At 34.4% G+C, this 12,964-nt stretch overlaps 1 protein-coding gene across 1 annotated transcript; it reads left to right on the forward strand.

The window, feature by feature from the left end:
* Positions 1-600: 600 nt before the first annotated feature.
* Positions 601-1,068, forward strand: LOC110416425 (secreted RxLR effector protein 161-like). The gene has a single exon (XM_021428423.2). It carries the CDS (start codon positions 601-603, stop codon positions 1,066-1,068), a length of 468 nt encoding a protein of 155 aa, XP_021284098.2.
* The last annotated feature ends 11,896 nt before the right edge of the window (positions 1,069-12,964 follow it).

A 12,964-nucleotide genomic window follows, 5' to 3' on the forward strand; every position in this document is an offset into this window, starting at 1 on the left:
CTTTAACCCCATAGGGTTCTTTTATAGTACCAAATAATCTTATCCTAATACAATTAGGATATATTATTTTAGTCTAACTAGATTTAAAGACTATTTAATAAGGTATACTAGTTTAATTAAAATTAAACAATCCTAGTCACAGTAAAATTCAAGACTATCCTAACAAACAGCCTAAAGGTTATGTGTTACAGGGAAAAGAAGACAAGGTGTGCAAACTTGTCAAGGCTCTCTATGGACTCAAGCAAGCCCCAAGAGCATGGTGTGACAGGATTGACAGTTACATGCGAGAAAAAAGATTTATTCGCAGCAACAATGAAGCTACACTCTATGTTAAGAAACCTGGTAACGCTGTGAAACTGATTGTATCAGTGTATGTTGATGATTTGTTAATAACAGGCCCTGATGATGAGTTTCTGAAGGAATTCAAAGCTCAAATAAAGTCCGAATTTGATATGACCGACTTAGGAAAAATGTCTTACTTCCTAGGATTGGAGTTTAAGCAATTGGAAGATCAAATTTTTCTCCATCAAAGTAAATATGCTGAGGATTTGCTCAAAAAATTCAGTATGAACTTCTAAACCAGCTCCAACGCCACTAACTATGGGTTTGAAACTCAGCAAAGATGATGGTGAGATTAAAACTGATGCTCGACTCTATAGAAGCATAATAGGATGCCTTCTATACTTGTCAGCTACCTGGCTTGATATTATGTTTGCCACTAGTCTCTTATCTAGATTTATGCAGCAACCATCAATGATGCAAATGAAAGCTGCAAAAAGAATCTTGAGGTACATCAGAGGCACAACAACATTTGGGCTTAAGTTTGTGAAACAGGGCAGTAATCATCTACAAGGTCATTGTGACAGTGACTGGGCCGGCAGTGTGGACGATTCAAAGAGTACCACTGGCTATTGCTTCTCATTTGGAGGTGCAATCTTCTCCTGGAACTCAAGGAAACAGGAGGTGGTAGCTCATTTTTCGACTGAGGCAGAATATATAGCAGCATCTTCAGCAACTAATCATGTGTTATGGCTCAGGAAATGGCTTGATGATCTAGGTTTTAGGTAATTTATTGGCATTGTCTTATGGGTAGATAATATGTCTGCAATTTCGATAGCAAAAAACCCAGTGCAGCACGCAAGAACCAAACATATTCGAGTGAAGTTTCACTCAATCAGAGAAGCTGTGAAGAATGATGAAGTTGTAATCAAGCACTGCAGCACCAATGATCAAGCTGTTGATATCTTCACAAAAAGCTTGAACCAAGATAAGTTTTATTTTTTCAGGAGCAAGCTTGGAATATGCGAGATAAATTCCAAGGAGGTGTGTTAAAACTGGAATGTATCTCAGCTGCAATGGAGGATGGTTTAATGATGCTTTGAATAGGTGGAGATGAGATCACGAGTAGCAGCATGTGACCAGTTTAAAATAGCAGTTTATGCATTAGTTATTTTCAGTTTTTTTGTCTTTAGCATTATGTCAATTTAGCAACGTGAATTTACCATGTTGACCACTAATATCATGCTACAGCAGAAACAGTTATTGGTGATTTTATTGATTAGTTATGTACTAATCTTTTGTTTTTTATTTTGCTCTCTCTGTTCTGTAACTACTGGATATATATGCTTAATGAAAAACACAACATTGTGTCTTTGTCTTCATAGTTTTCTTTTGGCTTGATTAAGTTTCAATGTATTTTCTTTTTGTTCATTTTTTCTGAACATCTTAACAGAGCATAATTTTCGAAAATTGTTTGACCGCTTGCTTCTTGATTAAAGATGTTTAATCTATTACCACATTCTTCACCAAAATATTTTCCAAACAATTGGATGGTTTCCTCTCTTAAGCTATCGCATGAAAATACTTTATATTCCTACCACCCTCAGAAACCCATTTAGTCCTAGACTACTGTTTCCATTTTTGTTCCTCAACTCTGTAATGTTCCCATAATTCAACCCGTTTTTTCATAACTCGTTCTCTAATTACCACATCACTAGTTTTTTTTTGTCAATCCTCCTCCATTTCTTTGATTTCTGTTTCCAATGTCTCAATTTTCCGTTTAACCACTCTATACCTTTTAAGACTCCACTCCACAACATACATCTTAAATATTTTAACCCCCACCACACACTTAGACTTCTAAGATTACCTATCTTTAATTTCTCTCAATTTTGTTTGACCAACTCATGAAAGTAACTACCATCGTATTAGTAATTAAAAGAACAAAAAGATTCAGGGCCTAATCACAGCTCTTGCTATCCAAAAACACTAGATTATGATTAGATAAGGCCCTAGCCAAACACTTTTGTACCATATCATTATATGGATGTAACCACATGCAGTTATCCGAAAATGATCAAGCCTGCAGAAACTAACTTCTTCCCTTCTACTACTCCAAATATATTGACCCTTCAAAAATTGTTGATCCATTAAGCAAGCATCTTGAATGAAATTTGCAAGATTAGAAGTCGATCTAAAGATGTCACACTTACCCATTTTTTCATCATCATTTCTCATCTTTTCTCCCGTACACATCCCTCTAACATTCCATGTTAATGCATTCATAAATACATAAACACATTAAGCTCAGAACATCAAAACGAAAAAACTTTATCAAATAATCATACCTTGCTCCTCTTTTTTCAATGCAACTACGGTTTGCAACACATCATCCTTTGAATTAACAAAATGAATTCCCAATATTTTTTCTTTCACTAACCAAGTCATTTCTGTCTCATGTAAACAGTCACTTTTTTACCTTGACGGTACATTAATGCTTGAACTCCTTGTAGAACTTTTCCCTTATCTCAAGCTACTTCGTAATACCTTAGAACTGTCCTATATTTTTTATTTATTCTCATAATATTTCCTTCCTTTGGGCCTTCCCCTACCTCTTTTTATCACATTGTCATTTCCATTACCCACCACACCCTCCATACCACATTCAATGTCATGGCAATCATCCTCTTTTCCTTCACTATCATCATTCTCCAACCTCTTCCCCCAATATTCATTTTCAACCTCCATAATTTTGGATATAATAAGACTCATATCATAGTTTCCTATATCCGCTGAATTTTGGGAAACTATATGCAGTTCCTTCTCAGTAAATAAATATAATTTATCCATAGCCAATGCTGTGATGTCTAATTGTTGGTCGGATTAATACATGCAAGTGCACGTGGCTGTACAAGTAATATAAAGTAAATTGAGTATCATTTCCCACAGAGATTTATACTTATATTTACTAAGTATCAAATTTATAACACAATATATCTTATCCAAGCACTTGAGTTCAATTATTCAGTCTAAATTATATCATTTTCATACTAAAATGATATAAAATGTCACTAAACCCTAAACCCTAAAAATGATTAATTAACTAATTAAATTACCAACGAATAAAATGTCACTACACAAAACATTTACTCAAAACTTAGGATTATGATGCCTTTCAAAACTTCGTATGAATTATATCATTTTCCTTAACTTAGATTAATGAAATATATGGCTAACCTAGAATCCAAATTATATACACATCTTTGTTGAAATCATACACATGTACCTTTTCAAAATTAACCCCATATATCTATGCAAATTTAATTAGAAAAAGTTCATTGACTAGCTAAAGTATTTAGGTATATGTCTATCCTAAACATGAAACTATCACCTAACTTCGAAGTGAGTTGAACAAAAGCTATTCAAAACTATGGTCTATTATAAACTCCCCTTGTTAAGTTTCATTTAAAGACCTAAGACCCAAGACATTTCAACTGGTGATCAAGTAGTGAAAAGTATTAAGTGCATAACTGAATAAACCATGCAATTTCCATTAATACCAAGCAAGGAAAATCAAATATTCAAACTACATAGTAAAATATCCCATAATCTTGGAAAACAAAATTAGTTCATCATTATGTTTATAGCAGACATGATTAAATCAAAAGAAAAGACCATTTTTACAGCAAAATAACAAGAAAGAAATGAAAAGTAAAGAAATATCAAATCCTCTTGCGATTCTTGATCTTCTATTTCTTCTCGTTTTCCTTGTTGAAAACTTTTCTCTTTTCTTTCAAAACCGGTTGTTCATTGCCACTCTAAACCCTTTTTCTCAACTGCCAAAAAGATTTACTTATAGCTTCCAAAAACCCTAAAACTCAATTCTTGATTGGTTGAATTCTCATAATCCACGTCAGAGCATCACAACCTTGCTCTAAGGGTGTTGCGGCGCTCCTCACTTATAAAAATTTGTTGCCTATTTTCCATCTAGCGTTATGACTCTCCTTCTTGGGTGGTGCGGTGTTAGATTCTCTGGTTTTTGCATGGGTGTTTGGATGCACCCTTGGACAATGCGACCTTGACCTCTACAAGGCCGCGGCATTGCTCGTCCTTATGCTGCCTTGGTGCAGACTGAAGCAGTGCTTCATCTTGTAACGGAATTTTCTCCTAGCTTGAGGTTGATCTAGGTGAAATGGTAAACAGGAAAGTTGTAGATCTGCCTCTCAACTTTCCTATGGTCCAAGAATTACATTGCTTGGATCTCTGTAGCTCCAGTTATGTCCTAATTACTGCAATATGTTTAGTGAAAATCTGTACTTAGTCTTCAATGCATAATTCATCATCATTCAACTTTATGCACTTGAAAATCTAGAAACACAAGGACCTAATCAGCATTGACTTAAAATAGGACTTTTAACATGAAAATATACTATAATTACATGAATTAAACTAAATTCATATGCTTTAAACTAATCGACCAAAAACATAAAAGTTGTTAAAAAACTACTTAAGCACAAGGACTTAGCTACATTAATATCCCAAAATGTGGTTAAATAACTCTATATAATAGAGTTATCACTAACACCTCCTTTGAGCTCCCTAACCTGCAATATGCTTTATATACTGAGATCGGGTTATAATTAAAACTATCTGCCTTATGAAGACAACTTAATGATAAATTATTCCCTCTATTTGCATCACCACTGCATCCATTGAACATTTCTTTTGGCATGTCTGAATTGATACCGCATGATTGTGACCTTTTAATGGAAGAATCCTCCATAATTGCTCCTTGAATTGGTTCGGCCGCTACATTAGCTGCAAGATTTTTTTTTTCCTTATATTACTTTGGGAATTAATATTTGCAATGATCTAGCCATCCTTTACATCCATGCAATGGTCTTTATCTGCCAACCTGACACATGAATCCAAATCCTCCTTGACTCCATTATTAGCATTTAAATCCTTAGCTATTTTTTAGTAACCAAAACACAATCTTGCTTAGCCGCAACCTATGCTTCTTTTAAATTTTGAATAATATTTGAATCCTTCAAATTATCCCTAACACCATCATATTTGAATTTTATATTGTCCATGTGCACTGTACAAGTTGAACCAGCCACCACTTGAGCTTTTATTTTCACCTGATCAGAATTCTTACACTCGGTTGGCCCTCCAAAACCCATTGGGTTCACATAGACAACCTCCCATATAGATAATCGTAACCCAATCTTTTCACGGCCAACTTCAATTTGTATTGATGCGGGGATTGAGCATGGACTTGAAATAAATTATTTTGGTTCAAACCATGACTAAAATTATTTTGGTTCAAAGTGTCTTAATCCACCTTCACAAATTCACCCCAACAATTACCAATAGCTTGAAATAAATTCAAATGCCATAGATGCAGTGTAATCTTTTGAACTTTCCCCTAAACAAAAAAATTCCATTTTATCATGAATCCTATCATAAGGAACCAAGTTCTCAAACCATTCTTTACAACAATCAAAATACTATTCAATAATTACCTCCATTTCATCTTTTCTTTGAAAAGTGACTACCACACGAAGGCTTCCAACTTCCCTTACTTGAACGGTTACTCCTTTCTTGCCTAATTGTTATTGCACCCCTTGAATGTTACTTCCTATTTTTACATATCTAATAGCTCTCCTCTACAACCATTCATCATTCATTCTAAGGATGAAAACTTGAACTCTTTTTTGTTCAACAACCTTATTTACCTTTTTAGGAGGCTGCACTATAGGCAGATCACCCTTTTCTTTTGAGAACCGTCCAAAACATCTCTAAATGAAGGCACATATCCCTTATACTGGTCAATCTCATAGGCTTTTTTCACAACAATTCTTCAACCGAATATCACCATTCCATTCCCTAAGCAGATTGCTAAATTTCGTTCATTCTCAAAACGGTATATTCCAAAGGCATAAGTTAGATTACTATTTCAAATACCACAAGGAACGAAAATATCCACTACCACACTAAACTAATCAAACACTGATTTGATACTAGCCCAAGACATAACTTTCACCAAATTGCCTACAAAAATCGTATGAAAAGTTCTCTTCCACCATACCAATTCACACTAACCACGCATCCTTGTGCCTTAAAACCTTGATTGCCTATTACCCATAGCTGCTCCACTTTCTCCATGCCTACCTGTAAAAAACCTCTCAACTCTCTCTTTCATTTTTGTAAAAAATAATTTAAATTTTGGATTTCTAATTATGAAAAATACTAATTTGTTGTTCCAGATTTATTAATTCCTTCAATCTAAAAGATTAAGATGGGTTTCCTCCTTGTCTAGTGCTCACCTAAGCTAAAGATGTTGAGTTTATGGAATTAAATACATGGGTTTTGGAAAAGCAGAAATTTTAGTCTAGAGAATTAGTTTTAGGTGAACTCGAAAAGTTTCAAAATAGCCTAGAATAATTGTTATGCGATTCCTCAACTAAGTATTGATTGCAATGATTGCTAGATGTTTAGGAACAATTGAAACTCTAAGGAATTCGTTGGAGTAGAGTTTTGCTTGTTGATAAAGATTGACTTTTCGAGATGAGTGGGTATGCCTCTTAAAGTACTCTATACGGTAAAGTTGAGCATGATTTATCAATTTGGATGCCTTGCATGATTTGAATGCTATGTTGGTTTCGATAAATCACATTCTATGAGAAATCATGTTTTCAAGAAAGTTTTCAGTCTACTATGTAGTAAATGTCTTTACTATATACTAATTTTCAATAAGGGGAAACAAGCCCATTCAAATGGTTTCATTCAAATACTCTTTGATTGGATGTATGTTGCATAATTGATGCATGGTTAGAAAATGCCTTGGTAGATGACGAAATACTCACCCGATTATGTGTGAATATGAAATATTAGAAAATCACCCTAGCCTACGTGCTAGTATAGGTGGAATAAGATGCCTCTAAGGAGGTGAATGTGGATGATAAAATGCCCACAAATATAAATTATGAGAATTGATGAGTAAGTCTCCACCACTTGATGATTATAAGTGGATGTAATAATACCCACTAAAGATATTACGCTATGGATGGAAAGGATAAAATGTGATTATTATAAATTATAATTTTTGAATGCTATGTGATGATAATAGTTTAAGTATGTATGAATTTGCCTTATGTGTTTAAGGGTCAGATGTGAGACGTCATACCAAACATGTACAAGGGCCAAATGTGGGACGTTATACCACACATGGTAAAGGCAAAATGTGGGGTATTATATTACACAAATACCCAAGCCAGATGTGGGGCTTCATACAACGCATGATAAAAGGGCCTAAAGTGAGGTGTTATACCACATACTTTAGAATCGTGACATTGAGGCAAACATGCCAATTTTGTTATGGTGATATCTATGCCATTATTTTGTTGTTTAAAATGTTCATTTAGTAATGATGATGAATTAAGTTATCAATTGATTGTTCATGCGTCAAAAGGTTGATGTTGAGCTATAGCGTGGAAAATTCACATAGTACTTCTTAAGTCCTTGAGTGGGAGGTAATACCTAAGTTATGGGCTGTAAAAGGAATGATCCGACTACCACTGATAAAGGTACCAATATCCTTGACACGAACTCTTTTGTTTTCTCCTTGCAAATGTTTTGTAAGTGGAAATATAAATGCTTATTAACTCCTTTATCCATATTGAATTTCAAATGCATTTATAGAAAATGTTGAAATGTGATGATTGAACGTTTGAAAGGATTATACAAATGTTTATGAATACTATTTTTTTTTTTTGCAAAGAATGATTTATTACAAAAATTCTTCCCCTTGACTTGTCCTCTTCCCCATATCCACTCATGGAGTCTTTGTGATTCATCCGTTATTTTGTCCTATTTTATTTCATAGATCAATAGCTTACTTGGCTAGATGACTTGTGGAATAATAGCCCAGTTCATCCATGGTAGGTGTGGTAGTGCCTTCTTTCCAACCTTTTAATGTCTTTACACTCCGCAGTGTGTCGAGTCCAGTCTTTGAATTGTTATGTTGATAATGAACTTAGTTGTGTAAATAAATGTTGATATACCTTGTTATATTTTCAAATGTTATGTTAAGCCCGTATATGAGTGTAGTTGAATGATGAGACTATGGTGAATGAACAATAGCAATATAGGCATGGGATGCATGTAAAACCGTAGTTGTTATAATATTGTGAATATTTATATGAAATGTGATGAGAACCACACTTTACATGGAAAAGCTCTATAATGTAGTGGTATTGATGAATTATTTGCATATGCTTAGTTGTGAGTGGAAATGTACGTGAATGCGATGGATTACTAACCTGTGCATTAATGGTTTAGGCTTGCTTAGGGCTAATGAGTTTTACCCACGTAGGTTCATGCGCCAATCACAATCCCTCCAGTAAACAAGATGTGAAAAAGTTAGTATTAGAACTCTAAGTTACAAAAGTCCTAAGATTTCCTTAATCGTGTCATAAAGAGTCGGGGTTGTATGTGAGGTTCTTGTCTTTGCTTTAAGTATTTAGGCACAAATCAAAAATGAAATACTAGCATATGGTTCCTTGTTTGTCTTCCAAGTTCAGTTCCAATTTATTAATGTCACATTGTTATACATGTTTAAATATTGAGACCCTTGTGTGTAATTGCTTTTGTCTAGGTGTGATCATATGACCTAGGACTCAAGAAGTTTCTAAAGATGCAATAAAGCAGGAAACTCCGACATGTGTTATAACTAGACTACAAACGCCCATTGTTAAGGGTCATGGAAAATGCAATAGAGTCACAAGTTTAATAAAGGTTGAGACACCAAATAATGATCACATGGAGGATCAGGCTCTAAAGATTTAAATGGGACTCCTAATTTGGGGTGTAACCCTTGAGCAGTTAGTGGCTGGTATGTATGACATAAGTTAAGTCAATGAGAGTCATTGCCCCAAGATTGCTAAGGTAAAGACGTCAAAGTGAAGGATAACCTACCGTACAGGCATCCCCTAGTTCGCAGCGTCAAGGTGGCCACCAATAGTCTCGAACAATTTGAGGTTCAACTATTGGAGTTCATAAAGTTGAAGCCTCTTTCATTCTCTTGATTGGATGCATCACAAGATGCTCAGGAGATTTTGGAGGATATAGACATTATATGTAATGCTTTAAGTTGTTTTTGCACCAAGTTAGTAGATTTCGCGACCTTCAAACTCGGCAAGGTAGCCCAACAATGGTATCATCTACTACATAGAGATATGGAGGTAGATGTTATTCCAATGACATGGGATGAGTACAATGTAGCTTTTTTAGAGCATTTTCTACCATCTAGCATGTGAGAGGTCAAGGCATGTGAGTTTGAAACTTTAATATAGACACCAGGCATGATTGTGGCTAAGTACAATTTACACTTTTTTTAAGTTGGCAAGATATATGCCATATTTGACAGTTATTAAGGAGATGCAGACCAAGAGTGTTACCTTAAAAATGAGTATAGTTTTGATTATGACAAAATGATTCAAATTTGCATTTGCTTCATAGAGTGATATTTGACAAGTTCTTGAAATGATTAACGCTCATACATTTGTTCTTATATGATTACAAACTTGATTGCTTTGGTTGGGTGAATTCTTAAAGTTATTAAACTTTTACACACCCACTTCATAAATATTACAAGCTTGTATGATTTAGTTGTATTAGTGCTTTCAATCTTTCTAATATTTACTCTTGAGATGTATAAGTTGCAAGATAGGTGCACGAATGAGAAGCTCATTGATATTCACAACATCAAGCTTTTTTCAAGCCAAGAAACTTATTTTTAACTCAACATTTGATCATAATGAAAATATGGCCAAAATTACATGCTGAATTTATGACGGAAATAAAGATCCAAAGGCAAAAATCAACCCTAGAACAAGCATAGTTGATCCTATGGTAAAATGATTAAAGAATCATGAAGACATCAAGGAATAGTCAACCCCATAAGATTCCATAATTGACCCTGTGGCACATTGAATGAAAAATCATGAAGATATGAAGCCATAATCGACCCTGACGAAGCTATAGTCAACCTTGAGATAGAATACATGCAAAATTCAAGGATTTGAAAAGCCATAATCGACTGTTAAGCATTTATAGTCGACTATACAAAGCTAGACTTCAAAAATACTGGCTTTCTGAAAGTGGATCAACTAGAGAACTTTCATACTCGACTACAAATGATCATTAGATACAAAATTCAAAATGAAAATGGCTAGTTTCTTGCCTCAATCATCTCTAACAGCTCCAAGACTTCTCCAACTTTAAAAAAGACCATTTGGAAGCATTTCAAAATGGAGTAGAAGAAAAAGGTCGAACTCTTGAAGATTATGGTCTTGAAAAGAAAAGAGAGATAAGCAAGCCTACTTGAGCTAAAACCTTTTTTTTTATAATTAAGAGAAGGGGAATTCGAACTCTACTCTTTAGGTAGGAGGATAATGCACCAACTAATAAGCCAAATGCTCGAGTGTGAGCTAAAACCTTCTTTATGTTTACACTCCAATCTTTATATCCATTGTTAGGCACTCTTCCTTAATTATACTAAACTAGCAAAACCTACCTTTATAAGCACTCTTGCTATTCTTTGTAAAGGTTCTAACTTCCCTTTCAAAGGCTAGTATATAGGTTATGCTTTCCCCTAATAAAAGGTATTGTATGGGTTGTGCTTGCTCTCGGTAAAAACCATTGTAAAGATTCTCGCTTGATCTTGTTAAAAGTAAGTGTAAGGGTTATCGTGTGATCTTATGAAAAAACTAATATAAGGGTTATCGCTTAATCATGTTAAAAAGCAAGAATCCTTTTAATGGATTGAAAATTCTTTGGCAAACCAAATGAGTGGATATAGGCATTTGAGAAAACTGAATCACTATAAAATCCTTGTGTCTTGATTTACCTTTGTGCATTGTGATTTATTTTTTAAAACTTATTTTAGAAAAATCATTTCATTTGTTTTTGACACAAGTAGGAAATTTGTTTTGAAAAAGGTTTGAATTTTACCTAGTGTCTTCATTCTTATTGTTGCTTTGTTTTACTGCATCTCATCTCGAGAAAATTTATTTCATAAATTGCTTATATTTTTCATCTTTGTTTTTCACATATTGATTTACTTGTTTCTTAAATCTTTTTCAACTCCCACTACTTGTCTATCTTTTGTTGAAAAGATTTCTTGAAATATTCTTCTTAAGTTAAACTTGTTTGATCCACATTTGAAAAATGTTTTAAGCATTTCAAAAATGATAATTTGCCTATGGTTGATTAAATAGACTTGCTTAAGGTTTGCATATTCATCAAAATCCTTTTTGAAACTACTTTCATAAGTTTTAAAAACGAGTCACTTGTCAAGGATCGACTATATGTTTTCTATAGTTGATTATAACTACTTGTTCTTCAATTTTCAAGATTTTTTGTAAATCGAATTCATCCCCTCTTAGACATTTTTGTCACATGACTCATTAACCTAATATTTCTAGCATAAAGGTTCGTAATGGATTAATACACTCATTGTTTAGGGTTGTAGCATCACATGAGTTCACTAGCTACTCTGAAGTAATGAGTTGCGCTCAAAGACTAGAGGTTAAGAATGTAGCAAATCGAATAAATCAACTTAAGTCCAAGAAGGCCTAAACTAAAAACCACTAATTCTAAAGGTAATAGGGGATTTTCTTCCATAGGCCAACCTAGAGATACGCAGTCTTTTCGTTAGGGAATGGTTTTGGGGGTGGTAATATCAGATGTGATAAAAGAGATGGTAAACCACCCAAGCATCAAATTTCAAGGTGTGATTACCAGTCTATTCCATAGTGTTCCATTTATGGTAAAAGGCACTAAGGACAATGTCGAGGAGAGACATCTTGTTACTCATATGGGTTGCCCGATCATATGAAAAAGGATTGTTCAAATGAACAGTAATCATAGAGAGCTAATAGGGAATTTGGTCAACCAGTTTTAAAGACTCCATCCATTGTCACACAACTGATTAGGGAGGTTGACGGAGCTAAACTTAGAGGCACTGGCAACGTCGCTCAAGGTAAAGCATCAGGATCGAGAACTCAAGGTACAACTGGTCAAGGACAAGACAGAGTTTATGCATTTACCCCAAAAGATGCATAGGCATCCAATGCAATTGTCTCAAGTATTCTACCCATCTATTATATTAATACATGTGCGTTATATAAACTTGGTGCTACACACTCTTTTGTATCTCCATACTTTGCATCTAGATTGGGTATAGAAAGCTCCAAAAAAAGAAGGATTTGGTAGTTACCATACCTTTGAGAAAGGGGTTCGTGGCAAGATATGAGTATAAAGCTTGAGTGGTCGGAGTTAAGAAAAAAGACACCCAAGCCAATTTAGTATTGATTGACATGTTAGAGTTTGATGTGATTCTTGGAATGGATTGGTTGTCTCCTAACTATGTTACTGTGGATTGTCACCACAAGAGGTTAGGTTTAACTACCTTGGAAAATCATCTTTTTATATTCACGGAGATCATAATATGGCTTCAAGAAGTATGATATCAACCATGACTACTAGTAAATTCATGAGAAATGGATGCTAAGGATTTTTGGTAGTAATCTTGGATACTCAGGTGGACATGGGTAATGTGGTTGATGTGCTAATTGTGGAAGATTATGTTGATGTGTTTTCGGAGTAGCTACCCGAA

This window comes from Theobroma umbraticum, unplaced genomic scaffold (genome assembly GCF_002168275.2).
Source record: "Theobroma umbraticum cultivar Fairchild unplaced genomic scaffold, ASM216827v3 scaffold_51.0, whole genome shotgun sequence".
Classification (NCBI taxonomy): domain Eukaryota; kingdom Viridiplantae; phylum Streptophyta; class Magnoliopsida; order Malvales; family Malvaceae; genus Theobroma; species Theobroma umbraticum.